The sequence below is a fragment of the Mauremys mutica genome, chromosome 1 (assembly GCF_020497125.1).
Source record: "Mauremys mutica isolate MM-2020 ecotype Southern chromosome 1, ASM2049712v1, whole genome shotgun sequence".
NCBI classification, from domain to species: domain Eukaryota; kingdom Metazoa; phylum Chordata; order Testudines; family Geoemydidae; genus Mauremys; species Mauremys mutica.
In genome coordinates, this window is record NC_059072.1 from 209,888,186 (window position 1) to 209,904,644 (window position 16,459).

At 43.0% G+C, this 16,459-nt stretch overlaps 1 protein-coding gene across 2 annotated transcripts in view; it reads right to left on the bottom strand.

Moving 5' to 3' along the window:
* Nucleotides 1-9,937: 9,937 nt before the first annotated feature.
* MAOA (monoamine oxidase A) overlaps nt 9,938-16,459 on the bottom strand; it is a 51,147-nt gene continuing 44,625 nt past the window's right edge. For both annotated transcript variants that reach the window (XM_045002655.1, XM_045002656.1), the window contains 5 exons: nt 15,952-16,009; nt 15,416-15,513; nt 14,156-14,267; nt 12,181-12,243; nt 9,938-11,678 (listed from right to left, as the gene is read on the bottom strand). In XM_045002655.1, the coding sequence (XP_044858590.1) occupies nt 11,523-11,678; nt 12,181-12,243; nt 14,156-14,267; nt 15,416-15,513; nt 15,952-16,009 (487 nt within the window). In that variant the 3' untranslated portion in view covers nt 9,938-11,522. The remainder of the gene's footprint in view (nt 11,679-12,180; nt 12,244-14,155; nt 14,268-15,415; nt 15,514-15,951; nt 16,010-16,459) is intronic.

Consider the following 16,459-nt stretch of genomic DNA (forward strand, 5'->3'; position numbering starts at 1 on the left):
GCACACAAAAGACCAGATTTCACAGGGCTGAGACCAGATTTTACGGTCCGTGACATGTTTTTTTTTATGGCCATGAATTTGGTAGGGCCCTAGCTAGATAGTGTACCTGCTCGGTAGGAGGATATCTCTGGACTATATAGCGTATCTGCTCTGTGGGAGGGCTCTGGTGGAGGATATGTCTATGCTACATCGCTTACCTATGGGCGGCGGTGTCTGTGCTATGTAGTACACCTGCTGTGAGGATATGTAGCTGTCTCTGAGCCCTTCAGTCTCCAGAGCTGTCATGCTGGAAGCTTTAGCCATTCTTAAAATCTTTCATTCTTTCTTTCATTATTTGGTAAAGACCCTGGGAAGATTTTCACACACTGTGTTTTATTAACTTCTTTTCCTCAAATATTTTAATAACAACTACTAGGATTTTCAAAGGGACCCGAGGAAGATAGCTGCGCAATTCCCATTGAATTTCACTGAGATTTAGGCTCTAAATCCCTTTGGTCATCAATGTCATTTCCTTTTAGATGAGTAGACCCTTGTTTTCACAAAGAGTGACGCATTTGTCTGACCTATGCCAAGAAAGAGTTTGAGTGAATAAATGTCAACTTCATTTGCTTAGAAACTTTATTTCATTGAACTTTAATATTAACTCTGTGTGTGGGCTGGTAAACACAATTTCCACACAGCAAATGAAAAGCTGTTAAAGAAATAATGGAGCCAGGGAGTGGCTATGCAGCAGGACACACAACTTTCAGGTGATCAGGTTTGTCAAGTGGATCTGCAAGTCCTGTGTTCTGATACCATTAGTCGCTGCAACTTGGATGTAGTTTAATGGTAAGAGGGGGAGAAAAAATCTAAGCATATTCATAATGCACTAAGGCAGTCCTGTCAGCTGTCATGCTGCTGGCTTTCAATTTGCATGGCTCTAAATTGTAAGAAAACACTTTTCACAGCAGTGGTGCACTTAGCAGAAATGACATGATAATTTTGGATGTGGAAGTTAACATTGCAGAGCTGAAGCATTCAAATGTCCCAATGGATTGTACAGTCGTTATTCTAAACACTTGAAATGCATGATCATGCTTAAACAAAACCAAGTGTGACAGCTACTCTGGCTTAGGCTTCCCAGTTCAGTCCAGGGGATAATGAAAATATTAAACTAAAATAGAAAGCGTGTTATTTCCCACACATTTCTTTAATAAGTAGCAGAGAGCGGAAGCTGGGCAAATCCCAGTTTTGTAAGGGGTGGTGTACTCAAGCAGAAATGTCTTTCTGTTCCTGTAACTCAAACATGACATCAGAAGAACTCCTCTCCCACAAGAGGGTGCAGTTAATACACATGAAGGGCCTGATGCTCATTTCCATTCTGTTTTATATTGCTCCAGTGGTGTACAGCAGCTAGAAAGGTGGTGTAATTGTCTGCAGGTGGATTCCTCTGATGTAAGGGGAATCCTTGAGTGGCACAGAGATGGCACAGCAGCTTTTGAGCTGCTCTAGCTTGCACCAGAGACCAGCTGGTCCCAGAACTCAATGGTTGCAAAAGTGGTGTACAGCTACCCTTTCCCCCCTCGATTTACCCAGGCTGTACTGGGTGTACCTTGGACCCAGCTCTGATTTAGGGCCTGAGATGCCAGTCTAGCTCTCCTGCTTCCAACCATTTGCTGCTTTGCACCTACAGTTTCTGTTTGTTCTACTTTTATAGGTAGATAGTTTGGATACACAGGAAGGCTGTGAGAACTAGCTCCCCAGGAGTCAGCAGGGAGGGGGGTCACTGTTGTGGTCATCTGAGCTCTCAGCCTTGCTGGGGTTTTGTCAGTGAGCTGGCGAGATGATATTGTCAATTAGCCAGGACACGGTACTTTTATTTCTGTGGTAGACTCAGCTGTGCTGTGCTTTTAGAAAGAAGTGGGTCTGCAAGAACTGTTTAGTCACAGCTGCTGTAGCTGTGACTAGCATATAAAGAACAGGCTCTTTTGAATTCTAGGTGCTGCCTTTTATTATTCAGCTGGACAGCACACGTTTAGGCAATATTTTTGACCAAGCTGACTATGCCTGAGCTATAATCCAAGGAAATAGATCCCAAGATGAGGGTCTGGCCATCCAGGTCCAAGCCCTAGCCACAGCAATAATCAAATCCTTTGCTTCACTTTCAATACTATTTTGAATGGAAGCCACCGGAACACATTCTGAGTGAATCAGCTGGGGTCACCGTCCGTATTTTAAGAAAATAAAGGACACCTGTATGAAAACTACAGGCCAAAGCTTATATTTAAGGGAGAGCATCCCACATGCTTTATGCTCGATAAAAATAATATAAAATGCAAAATTATACATCTGCGTGCCAGTGTTGTGGCATTTGCATACTTACTGCTGGAATACTAGACAGAGTGCATCCCATCGCACCAAATAAGGGCATCCTATTAAAACAGAGGCTGGGTAGTCATTTTAAGATATGGCTGACTTTTTCAATGACTCAGTAAATTGCAGGTGTACCCTGCTTGAAACTACCTGTCAGTATTGTCATGTTCTCTTACTCATTAATAAAAAACTCCAACTTTTGATGACCTTTTTCTCTTACTCTGCCTGTGTTAGATGCGGGGTAGGAAAACATGAAGTAGAACAGAAACTAAAAGAGTGAAGTGGTCTGAGTAACAGAGCAGAATGGCGAATACAACCAACGGCAGGAAAGCCAAGATAACTAGTGCAAAGTAGAGGAACTGTGTGGAAAAAAAAATTACAGGGGTCACATTTATGTGCCCTTCCTATTTTCCACTACATTGAAACTTGGCTTTTGCAGGCAGAAGACAATAATTTTTGCATCAAGTTTTTACAAAGCCAAAGCCAGTTATTCTGTACAGCTGAACAGAGGAGAAACGTGGGGGGGAAAATGCCACCACAAAACCAAAGTTGATTCCTGTTTCCCTCACTTGTATATTTTTGCTGCTGTTTTAGAGCTTTATTTATTTTGTCCTCTCCCCCAGGATCCAGGTAATGGAAAATGACAGCAGCAACAGAAATACTCCAACCCCCACACACTTTATTTTTGGCATGGTTTCCTGGCTACAGAACAACACTTGCATGGTAGTGGGTCGAGCATAGGAATCAGGAGCCTTGAACTCTAGCCTTTGGTCTGCCACGGACTGGCTGGGTGACTTAGCTCAAATCACTCCATCTCTCTCTGCCCTTTGTTTCTTCTTTCTAAATTTGGGTATGTCTACACTGCAGTCAGAGGGCTGATTGCAGCATGTGTGGCCCTATGTGAGCTAGCGGTGATCTAGCTAGCGCAAGTACCCATAGCAGTGAAGCTGGAGTAGCATGGACTTCAGTGTGGGATAGCCACCCGCATAAGTATCCAGGGTCATGGGTGGGTTTGTATGATCCGCACTGAAGCCCATGCTGAAGTAGCTTCTCTGCTATTGGTACTCGTGCTACCTAGATTAAACCTAGTTCAGGTGTGTCTGCATGTGTTGCAATCACACCTCTGAAGTACAGACCTGCCCATTGACTGTCTTGCCTATTTAAATTGAAAACTGTGCAGGGCAGGAACTGTTTCTCACAATGTGTTCATACAGTGCTGAGGTTAATGGGGCTCTGAAGTCAATAGGTTTATGATAAGGATGAATTTGACCCTGTGACGTTGCACCCCATAATGCTCTATGGAAATATGCTTATGAATGTATATATGACATAATTGGAATATGTTATATGCTACATATGCCATGTAACATATCTCTGCAAAGCTTATGATCTACTGAATATATTCATCCTATTTGTATGCATGTATCATTTTTGTATTCGAAGTTATGAATATTGGCTGTGTACATGTTTGATTTTTAAGTAGCCTTAGTAAGGCATTTGGTCACCTTCTTAAGAAAGGAATTTGCATATTAAGTGCCCAATCAAGAAACACTTAACGGACAATGGAACCTTGGAAGACTCCAGTCCACATAAGAAGTCTACCTGGGGATGTTCAAGGTAGCATGTGAACAATGGCTGCCACCTGTAAATGCATGGACATGTGACTTGCCCATGTGACTCCAAAACTCCATCTTGTAGCTGGGTTTCTACACAGGGGGGAGGGAGGAGTGTCCACTCACAAGTGAGGAACTATATGAAGTCCTGGGAGACCCCTCCACTTTGTCTTCAGCTGGCTCTCCACCCCAAGGATACCTGAAAGAAACTGGAACAAAGGACAGTGACTACAGGGGTGTGAGTGATTGCTGGAGCTAGACTAGAAGGAGGTTAGTCTGTAAAAGAGACTTACTGGAACATCTCTGAGGATGAGATTTTATCTGTATTCAGCTTCTTATTGTATTAGATGTAGACTTGTGTGTTTTATTTTATTTTGGTTGGTAATTCACTTTGTTCTGTCTGTTATTACTTGGAACCATTTAAATCCTACTTTTTGTAATTAATAAAATCACTTTTTACTTATCAATGAACCCAGAGTATGTATTAATACCTGGGGGGTGGGGGCAAACAGCTGTGCATATCTCTCTCTCAGTGTTATAGAGGGCAAACAATTTATGAGTTTATCCTGTATAAGTTTTATACAGGGTAAAATGGATTTATTTGGGGTTTGGACCCCATTGGGAACTGGAAATCTGAGTGTTGGAGACAGGAACATTTCATAAACTGTTTCCAGTTAAGCCTGCAGCTTTTGGGGGACGTAGTTCTGAGCTGGGTCTGTGTTTGTAGCAGGCAAGTGTGTCTGGCTCAAACCAGGCAGGGCACTGAAGTCCCAAGCTGGCAGGGGAAACAGGTTCAGAGGTAGTCTAAGCACATCAGGTAGCAGTCCCAAAGGGGGTTTCTGTGATCCAACCCATCACAGACCCTTTGGGAAGTGACTAGTAAAGTGAAATCAAAAGTTAGAGAGCACAGCCTGGAAAACATTAATAAAAGAATAATGGATAAAAATATTTAAACACAAATAGTTAAGATGCTAATAAGCAAGTCAATAAGTTTATGTTTCAGTCTATAGTATTTGGGGTGAACTTGGCCATATTTCTTTATTGTGCAATGGAAATTAAACAATATAAGATGGATGTGATAATTTGGGGGATCAATGTAGAACAAGAAGCAATGGGCTTAAACTGCAGCAAGGGAGGTTTAGGTTGGACATTAGGAAAAAGTTCCTAACTGTCAGGGTGGTTAAACACTGGAATAAATGGCCTAGGGAGGTTGTGGAATCTCCATCTCTGGAGATATTTAAGAGTAGGTTAGATAAATGTCTATCAGGGTTGGTCTAGACAGTATTTGGTCCTGCCATGAGGGCAGGGGACTGGACTGGATGACCTCTCGAGGTCCCTTCCAGTCCTAGAATCTATGAATCTACAGTTTATGACTTCTGTCTGAGATTATGAATGCTCTGTATATGTCTTTATGAAGCTGCAAACTCCAATTTGATTGTAAGGCTTGTCTTTGCTTTCCTGCATCCTTTACCTCCATATTGGACTAAAATACCAAGGGTTGATGGCACAGGGCTAACAGTGGAACTTTGATCATCCATTAAAAGGAGTACCTTTGGACAAAAAGAGCTGGCTGCCATGCAAGGAAAAGCAATTTTTCAAGTCTCAAGTTAACTCTAGGGGGTGGTGACTAAGCAACAGGTCCCCTGATAAGGTATTTTGATCACCTGATGAGGCTGATCAAGGAGTCAGCTGACAAGGGGGCTGGTAGTTATAACCAGCCATTTTACTTTTTACAAAAAGCTTGAACAGGCAAGAGATGGAGGAAAGACTAGAGAGATGCCATATTCTGGAAGAGATGACGTGTTGGGGAGCAGGAAGGCTCCTGAACTCTTTAGAGGACTCAGACTGAAGCCCAAAGAATATATTAGAATGGTGAGAAAACTGAGGCAGGGAAATGCAAGTAGATGTTTTTATGATGTTTGTCTGGCTCCGTGTATCTTCTGTGCTATCCGAGGAAAGAGTAATGTGTTTAGAAACCTTTGTAAAGCCTATCGGTGTCTGCTTGCTTCACATATCATGTGTCCCTGAAGAGTTAAACTGTAAACCCAGAATATCCATAAGGTTGGAGCTGTGGGACAGGGTGTGCTTAGGCCACTGGGGAATCTGAGGGGTCAGCACAGGTCCAGGGGATTGTGGGGCTCTGCTTCTGTGAAGGGGTTACAGACAGTCCATGCTTAGGAAATGTGGCAGAGAGCTCAAGGAGAGAGACACAATGCTGCAGCCTGCTCAGACTCATGGAAGCTAATGAGCACGTGGGTCTAGTGAACTGGGACCCAAACACAGCAGCCTGGTGAGTGTCAAGCAGAGGACTGTGTGTGATAGGTGGCTATCCCTTGTACAAAGGCGCTGTTTGCCCCTCCAGGCTTTAATTAGGACTGAATTTGAATTAACCTCTGTCAGGTGCAACCCAACACAGGTTCAGACCTCTGAGCACTGGTTATCTTGTAATCTCTGAACCCTTTATGCAAACTAAAAGTGAAGGATGGATAGAGCAATAGCTTGGAACTTGGAAGCCATAGATCCCAGGCTGTGCCACAGACTGCCTGTGAGACTTCAGGAAAGTCACTTCATCCCTTGGGGGCCTCAGTTCCCCTCCTGTAAAATGGGGCTAAGAGCCCTTTCCTACCCCACAGGGGTGTTGTGTGGATAAATACATTAAAGATTGTGAGGCTTTCAGGTCCTATGGTTATGGTATCTGAGATAGACAATAAAAGAGATGTTAAGGGTCTGCAGCACATTCTTCTCTTAATACTGTCTGGACATTTTGACTACTTTCTTATTTTATTTCATTGATATGTAGCTTTTTCTTCTCGCATTTGTTCCCTGAATCCGTGTTTGCTCTGATCTGTTTTACTTCAACACGTCACATATCAGTCTTTCCCCTTGATTTCCCTCCCCCATACTTTTAAATTGGATTTTAACCTTAACTGCTCCCTCTTTAGAGATTTTATTTCCCCCTTTTCTCTTAGTCTCTCCTTCACTAGCTCTTATTTTCCTGTGGTGAGCCCATAGCATTCCCCGCCTTTACAAGAGTCCAGGGGCTTGTTCCATCATCTTCCACAGGGGGCTGGACCGTGTGGTATGTAGTCCGAGCTAAGTGATGATGCAGAGACACTTGGCCTTGCCGACTGAGTCAGCTCAGTCTTCTACAAAGACAAGCCTCATGCCGGCCATTCTGAGGGGCCTAGCGTCAGGCTTAGTGCAGTCACTCCATGCTGGTAACTTGATACTGTATTTGTCCTTAAAGACAGCACACTATGGAACCAGCTGTGAGGATAACTTGTTGAGTGTTTCCTTGGGCTTTCCCAGCGGGTTAGAACATTGTCTCCTTTCTTTTAATCAGGAGATGATATCCCTGGAGAACTACAGGTCACTCCTGTTACCCGTGCATTCCCTAATTCAGTACAATAAACTCATTCCACCCCTCCTTGTTGCAGCACTCCTGGGCCAGGGAGTGTTCTGGGGTGGCCTGAGGGAAAAGGCATTGGAGGGAGCATGGCTGTTCTGAGGTTCTGCACTGGTAACAGGGTGCAAAGTAGGGCAGCTCTGAGGCTGCTGTAGTCTGTGGCAGGGGACCACATTAGTACCTGGCAGTCCCTGACTAGAGGAGGCACAATCCATTTCCCTTCTGTTGTAGCACTGATGCTTGCATTAGAGCAGGGATGAATCTGGCTCAATCCGTTCAGGGGTTTGGGCCTGCAAGATGCCGAGCACTCCAGCTAAATCCAGTGCAGACCTTAAGCACATGCTTCACTTTAAGCATCCATTGACTTCCTAGCCTTAAAGTCAAGCAATGACTAGGTGCATTACTGAAATGGGCCAGGATGCTCAGCGAGAGCTGCTGGTGAGGGGATAGTTGCACAGGTGGGTCAGTGCAAGGAAGCCTGTGTTACTACTGCTTGCCTGTGCTTATCTGCCCCTCTTGGCAAACTGACAGCCCTGACGCGTGAAGGCCTCTTTTGACACATCTTTCATGAGCGCTAAAGTCATGTGTCAAAATAGCAAGAAGACATAACTAAATGGGCCCGGCCAACTTCTGATGATAGGCTCTCAGTGGAAGGAAGTGCTTCCACTTTTGTTTCAACAGTAGCGCTTGTAATGATGGGAATGGCTCAATTTGAGCCCAGGCAGAGATGATAAACTCCATCCTATTCTATCTTAAAATTGGTTTCAGAAAGAACTTGGCTGTTTACTGTTTAAACGTTTGGTTTTAATATTAAAGTTGTACTGATTGTCAAAAGGGTACTTTACCGGTTTCCCTTCTGCTTCATAATCTCTGCCCCAACTGCAACTGCTGTCCTTTTTCAGCAGCAGCATGGTGCCTCAGGCAGCAGGAGATTCTAAAATGCCAATTTTAATCAAACACTTTTATTTCAAATACCATTTACAGTCTCCATGGGAGTGAGGAGCACTTTTCTCTGTGCTGTTTTGAAGCATTCACTGGGCGATGTTAAATTATTCAGGACACGTTCTGCTGAATTATTCCATCACGGTAGCAGTGAAGTACGTTGCAAGCATTGCCTGTGTTTAGCTGGAAAAACTAGAAAAGAAATATGTCCACCACTAATAATACTGGTGTCTCTTTGCTTTAGTCCCACTTTAGCTATGGGTATCATTGGTTTATTTCCCTTCACTTCCAACCGGTGATATAATGTATTAAGTCAGGGAAATATTCAACCGCTGGTGCAACTTAGAGCAGCTCAGGGGTGCCTTAGGTTATGCCTGTCTGCAGCGGCCCACAGGGCCATTCCTGCAGCCAGGGATTGCCGAAGTGTGGCACTACTCTGCCCATATTCCTTTCCCCTGGCCATGCCCCTGACATGTTGCCCATGAGGCATGGTGGCATAGGATTTCTTTGCTGCTTCTGTACTAGCTCTGCATTGCTGGAGGATTCCCCAGTGCATGGGAATCCTCAGCTGGCCACTGCTGGAGTGGTTTAAGGCAACTTACCCATGTCTGGCAAATAACATGGGTAGCTGCTCTTCTTCCTTTGTCGAACTAAGCAGAACTGAATTCCCAAATGCTCCATTTTAAAATACTTTCTGCAGGGAGACTGCCACAAACTCCCTTTGAATAAGAGTTTGGTACAGCCGCTGAGAACATAAGAACAGCCATACTGAGTCAGACCAAAGATCCATCTAGCTCAATATCCTGTCTATTGACAGTGGCCAATGTCAAGTGCCCCAGGGGGACTGAACAGGTAATCAAGTGATCCATCCCATCACCCATTCCCAGCTTCTGGTAAACAGGAGCTAGGGCCACCATCCCTGCCCATCCTGGCTAACAGCCACTGATAGACCTATCCTACATGAACTTATCTAATTATTCTGAGTGTATTAAAAATCCAACATTTCCAAGGGGCTTCCTTGCTGGTATTATTGTGTCCTTCCCCAACAACTAAATTCAAGAGAGAGAGAGAGAATGTGTGCACGCGCCAAATGGATAGGGAAGTTGAAGATGAAAACTCTCCAGATCATCTTATAAATAATTGGCTGGTTTCTGAAAAAAAATAGTGCAGCCTGGATGATTCGCATGCAATGGGTTTGAGTGAAGAGGTAAATAGTTTGGTGCTCTCTAGTGGAGAAAGTACCTTTCTGACTGTGGTAGCTGTGATCATCTGAGTGCTGGCACTAACAGTGCCCACTTTTTATTGGAAGGGGACTGGTGACAAGCTGTCTCAGTGAAAAGTCCTTTGGTTTGGAAGTAGCTTCCTGCCTTGGTTCACCAGAGCCTACACTGAGTTTACTCCAGGATGAACTACATTCATGTGTTCTCTAAGGGTTGGGAGAGAAGTCACATGGGTTGAGAAGATTTATCTTTCTTTGTCTGGTGATTAAGATCAATTGGAGGCTTTTTGGCTTTATTGTATGTGATGTACCGAGAGCTTTAACATAGGTGCAGATGGTGAAGTTCAAAATATGTAGAACCACTGGGCAAACTCACAAAAATGATGCAAGTAAAAGAATCTGAAGAAAGCTTTACAAAATGGATCCTTTTATCAAGATTTGAGGAATATTGAAAGGCACGTTTCACTACTGTTGAATTACAATGGAATTCCTGGACATACATACAATATCCACATTCTTAAAAGCAGTTCATAACAATGGCACATTTTGAAATGCATATATTCCATTTCAGTTAATAACAGTGATTATTTGGTTAATACTTTTGGAGAACACACCACACCAACTATAGCCCAGCACCAGCAGAAAACAAGTTGTAAACACCAAATTAATTTAATCAGTGGACGCACTCCGGCTTCTCTGAGCTCATCATTAGCATGAGAGAACTGCAGAATGCAGCTGAGTGGTTTTATGCATCCCAGGATATAAGACGACAGCCTTGATTCAGTTTTGCCGAGAGGTGCAGATTCATGTTCATTCAGGGCCTGCATCTGCTCTCCTGGATATCAGTGGCTTCCGTGATGTCAGGATCAGGCCACTATTAAAATCATTCTGTTTGTACTCTAAACTAACATGTGGAAAAAAGTGTTTATTTGGAAAATAAACACTCAAGTTCCAAGTACAAGCAGCATTCTTGGAATGTAGCAATAAATACCTCCTGTACAACAGTGGGACAGGCAGAAGCATCCATTAATGGCATTTACAAGGCAGTAATTCCAGCCCCACACGTATTTCCCCTGAAAGTAAGAAGGCAGTACAGATTATACGTGAAGGGAAACAGCAAATTAATAGGGAGCCAGGAAACTGCTACCACTCTGAAAATAATGTCTTTAGTATCCTAGGTCAGTTGGTCTATAACTTCGCTAATTCACGTCTGTCAATTTTAATAGTAGGCCAAGCAGCATTACATGTGTATGGGACAGATCCATAATGTGTCCACATAATCCACAGAAAATGGACAACTGAGATACAGATCTCCACTGTTAGACAAGTGTGGCCATTTGTTCAATAACATAGTCAAAAAGTTCACCTGCATTCCTTTTTTCTGGATGTATTGAACTAGTGGGGCTGGGATGCTAATTATCTTTATTCATTCAGCTCATGGCTAAGTTCTGTATCTCTAGCTATAATTAATCAAACATGTTTTTAATTAATTTTTTGCAGTTGTAAATCAGATTGGCTTGTCAGTCTTCCGTGCAGCAGGAATTTTACAGAAGAGCCCTCTAACCTACTCAGCCTCTCCACAGAGATGGATTTAAAACAAAGATATATTATTTTATTTTTTAAGTGAAATTAATAAACAGCAAATGGAAGAAAACATATTATCGAAAAGGCATCTTGCCCTTTGCAAAGTTTCTGCTCTGGATTGTCCCCTCCAGATGTTAGGAAATATATGCAATTGATTTTATGCTGCCAATCAAGACAAATTAACGTAGAAGGAAATTAGAAACGCCACTTCTTTCACCACAATTGATCTTTTTGTTGTTGAACTGACCCTGGTTTGAATGGGTTTGGTGTGTTAATGCAGGTGTTCAAAGGAACGTCTAAAGAAGGTCTCTTGCCCTTTCCAGCCTTCCGTGTGACTCCTCTCCAAAGATAACCCTTGGATTGGGAAGGGGAAAGCAGCAAGTGTGCAATTTCCCATGGACACTCTTTAGTTTTGAGCTAGCAGCCCCTTTTTGTAGGCAAACAGCCCAATGGCAGCCACTGAAGTGAAGAAAGTGGAAAATCCAACCAGCCTCAGCAGACCTGGTACAGACGGCAAGTTTCTCTCCCAAAAGGTGGTAGTGATTGGCTGGGCTGGGACATCCTGGAGAAGCAAACATTCAGTATTAGGTCACCTCTGCCATGAGAGGGGAGTACAGAGCTCACTGATGTATTATATAAATCATAGGCTTCTCTTTCTTTCTAACTAAATGGAGGGTCCCAATATACCTTCTGTTGTAATTTGGTCACAGTATGGAAAAGGCTGAGAACCACTGATGTAAATCAGACAACAGGCTAGGCAAGAAGGGTGGTCTTGTGGTTAAGGACCTGGACTGGGCATCAGCAGAATCAGGTTCATTTCCTGGCGATTCCAAAACTCCCAGCAGTGCCCTGGGCAATTAAATCATTCTCTGTGGGCCTTAGTTACCCATGTGCAAAACAGCGAACAATAATCTCCTCCCTCACAGGGGTGTTGGGAAGATGAATTCATGCATAATGTTAAGTGATCCGAAGCACTCATATGGCTATAAGAACTTAGCTAGGGCTAGCAACCAGAATAGTGTGCTTAGCTATTGCTCTACAGATACACAGGAGATAAAGCTTGCCTCTGACTCTGGTTCAGGCATCCAGATTTCACCCTTTGAGATCTTTCCCATCTCAAACAGTATCTGGAAGAAAAATGACACCACATGAACATTCATGTTTTAGTTAATAAGCACAGGCTGGTAACATTAAGTAACATGAAGAAAATGAAAAACTTTTTTTTTCCCCATAAGCTAAACGTCAGAGAGAGACTTGTGCGGCTTTCCCACTTGAGACAGTTGTCACAGGTTTCATCCCACCAGGCACAGGCGAAAAGGTTCCCAGACAATCTATTACCCAGCCTGAGAAATATTAAAGTAAATTTAATCTTGCGTCGCTCATGAGATTGAAAATCTATTGGCAGTGATGCTGGTTGGATTGCCGATCACAGGGACGGGGGGTGGTGGCGGTAAATTTGTACCTCTGAAGGTTCTTAGTTGTGGAGTTATCCCTTGGCTTTTTGGGGAATATAAAAATCAGTGTTTTTAAAACAACAAAAAATGAAAGTGCTGTAACAAGGGCAGAGGTTTGCAAGGGCATAAAGTGTCTGCAGCACAAATAGGTAAGTGTCTTTGTAGCCACCACTGTTAAGGTGTGTAGAGGGAAAGAGAAGGAGGGGTGATCTGAAACACTTATGATTATTAAAATATTATACTATCACATCAAATGGAAGCCATGGACCCAATTCTCAGTCCCACTAAGCCTCCTTTACACTGTTCTGCCAGAGTAAAGGAACAGTGGGGGTAAAATATAATCTGTGCCCACTTTCAGGTCCTTTTATCCTGGGTATGTCCACACTGCTGTTGTAAGCCAGCCTTCCAGTCTAGGGAGACAGACTCATGCTAGCTCTGCTCTAGCTATCACACTAAAAATAGCAGTGAGGATGTTGATGTCAGGGATGGCGGCCTGGGCTCGTTAGCTGAGCCCAGACCCAGGGGGTCAGGCGGATTGGGACTTGAGTGGCTAGTCCGTGCTGCCACTCATGCTGCAGGGTGCACACTGCTACTGTTAGTGCGTTAGCTCAAGCAGAGTTAGCGGGAGTCCGTCTATCTGGGCTGGGAGGCTCGCTCCCAGCTGCCGTGCCAGTCTGACTGAGAAGCAAGTCCAGGATGTGCTATTTGTTTAAAAAAACCAAAACAAACAAAAAAAAAACCCCACCAAGCAAACAGACTGTTTGTTGCCCATGATGGATCGACAGAACTTAGCTAAGTGTTCTCTGTCAGAGAGAAGCAGAAGGGAGTGATCACTTGTACTAAAAAGCTCAGATTTTAAGGGTCTATAACTGGAAATAATAGCTAGTGCAACAAACATAGTGAGCTAAACCAAATAATGGACTCTGCTGGAAGTTATATGGGTATATCTGAGGGCAGAGTTGGGTTTGAGGTGTTTATTTTTAGGCAGAAGACAGATTGCACAGGCTTGGATTTAATACTTCAGTGATGAATTTGGTAACGTTCTGATTTGTCTGAGACTTTAACCTGTAATACTTCAAAGGATTTCATAATATACAGAATACAGTTAAACTTTGGCTTGTGGTGTTTTGGAATCTGTTCATTCTAGGCGCTCTCTTTCATTAGTACAGTTACCGTCGCTTACGCTCCCAGGGTATGTCTACACTTTGAGCTGGGCCTATGATTCCCAGCTCAAGGAGACCCACTTGTGCTAGCTCTCAGTGAGGGAGTAGGCTAAAAATGAAAAGTAGCTGCAGCCATGTGAGTGGTGGGAGGGGCTGCTAGCCCTGAGTACGTACCTAGGGTCTCTGATGGGCATGTTCTTGGGGTGGCCCTGTCACTCACGCCAGGACAGCTACACTCTATTTTTAGTGTATTAGCCTCATGATGGCTAGCGTGGATGTGTCTCCTCCAGCTGGGAATCTCAGCCCCAGCTCCAAATGCAGACATACCCCAAGTCAGATATTAAGATTGAAACTTCCATGAAACATCTGGCCTCTTTTGGTCTTCAATAGCCATGATCAAGGAAAAAAGTGGTTATCCGTACCTCTCTTGCTGCTCTCTCTCCCGCCTGCACAGCCCCCTCCATGTACCCGCTCCATTGGGTAGCGGTCTCCGTGCCAGCAAAGTAGATCCTGCCGAGGGGCTGGCGAATGGTCCTTTAAAACAAATGTAAAATGTCAGAGGCCACTAACTGAAGGCTGACAATCATTTTAAAAGCAATTATTGCCCTTGACACTAGAGCTTGTTAAGTTTCTCAAAATTCCTAAAGGGCTGGTATGGAGAGGGAAAGAAATACATTAGGTTTTCCTTTAGGTTAGCAGCTTACCTGCTGCTATGTGCAACATGTTAACATTAGTCAAGACAGAAAATCAGAGAAAATCCAAGACATAAACTGATCTCTCAGAAGATGTCTCCTTTTAGTGCTTGAATAGGGAACAATCCTAAGAGGCTCCAGAAATGCACTGTGGTTAAATGAACTTATTTCCCTTGTATGGCTGCTTTGCTTTTATTCTTCCATTACAACTGGATATGAATAATGCCTTTGCAGGGATGGGTTGCTCTTATATTTTGAGATTCAGCAGAATCAGGGATTCCCCAGCATCCTGAAACATGGCCAGGGTATTCCCCAGACGACTGGCAGCCAGCTTGAGAAAAATCTTAAAAGGGCCACAGTGTGCCCCTGACACGGATGTATGGGTTGGGTTGTTCCCATTATGTGCAGGAAGGACTCATGTTCGCCGCAAGTACTTCAGTAACAGAGCTACACTTTTAATCACTAATAGCTGAAGTGGACCATATGGAACAAAGCAATTTTCCTGTGCTGCTAGTTAGGTGTAAGAACTGCATGTCATTGTTTGTGGGTTTATATATAAGAATTTTACTTATATCCCTATTTATTCCTTCCCTGTGACTATAACTGAATTAGCGCTGCCTGAGCCTGACCTTGCAGGTATTGAGTTAATGGCAACTTTCCCATTGACTTCAGTGGTCACAGCATCACTTTTTTAGAAAGCACTGAAGGAACATATTAAACATTTTAAGCAGCAAAAACCGGGCAGTGACCTAGTGAGAAGAGGTCTTGTATTGCTGACATAGGTCCATTAGCCTGGGTGTTCTGTTTCACTGAAGATTGTGGGTGAAATCCTGCTTCCACTGTAGTCAACTGCAAAACTGACGTTGACTTCAGTGGGGCCAGGATTTCACCCATATGCTGTATGTTCAATGTGTTTTGTATGGAAAGAATATTGTAACAATGACAAAGATGTTACAAAAAAAAAAAAAAGCACAATGTTATCTAGTTTACCTTCCATATTGAGACATGATGCCTGGTGGGAAGTAGGCTGTATAACATCCCCCCGAATACTGTTCTTCACTCCAGTTCTTTTCTTCATAATGCACTGGCTGTAATAGTTAATGAGACATGAAAGAAAGAACAAGCCCTTGGCTAGTATATTGGAAATAAAATAAGTAAATATTTGGCTTTTAGGAAACAAAACTAGGATAATATATATTTTACAAAGCTGATACAGGACTGCCACTGCATTCTGTTAATACTATCCAACAGCACAAAATGAGCAGGTTTCTACTTCTCTGGAGCATTACTCTCCCATATAATAGAGACAACTTTTGACAATTCTTATCCTCTTTTCTGGTATAGAGACAGTTCTTGTCTCCCTCTTGTGTTTAGGGTTCACCAGCAGCTGGGGAAGTGGGTATCATATGGCATAACATGCATTGCTTTTGAGAACTAAAATGTAAACGTTGTCCTTGCTTCACCATTCAGAAGAAACAAGTAGCACTACCACAATGTAAATAAAAGAACAGGCAGTGGTTTCTCACATGTAAAGCCTCTTCTGAGCCCATCACTTTGGCATACAGTTCACAGATTTTTCTCTTCCTAAACACAAATATAAACTGATCAGAAAACAAATGAAAGAACCTCATTCTTTGCTGCTGTTCTTAACATTAAAATCTGTTTCAATACATGTTAAAGTTATTTTTGTATGTGCAACAGTTTCCAAGTTCATACTCTTAGGCATTGGTGTTTGAAAATTTGGCCCAAGTGTAAAATCCTGATATCACATTTGGGAGGCTCATGTTGGACTGCATACCATTAAATGAATGTTTGTACAGTTATCTGAGGATGCAGAGTCAAATTTATACTCAGGTTCACTGGTTTAAGTCTGGAATATTTCCAATGAAGTCAATGGAATCACTCCAGATTTACAACAGGGTAGCTGAGAGCAGATTTTGACCTGTAAAATACTCAATGGTATTTTATTTATTATGAATAACAGAACAGGCTTCAAACTGGACTCTTCTTTCATATATGGTTGTGGAAATAGTA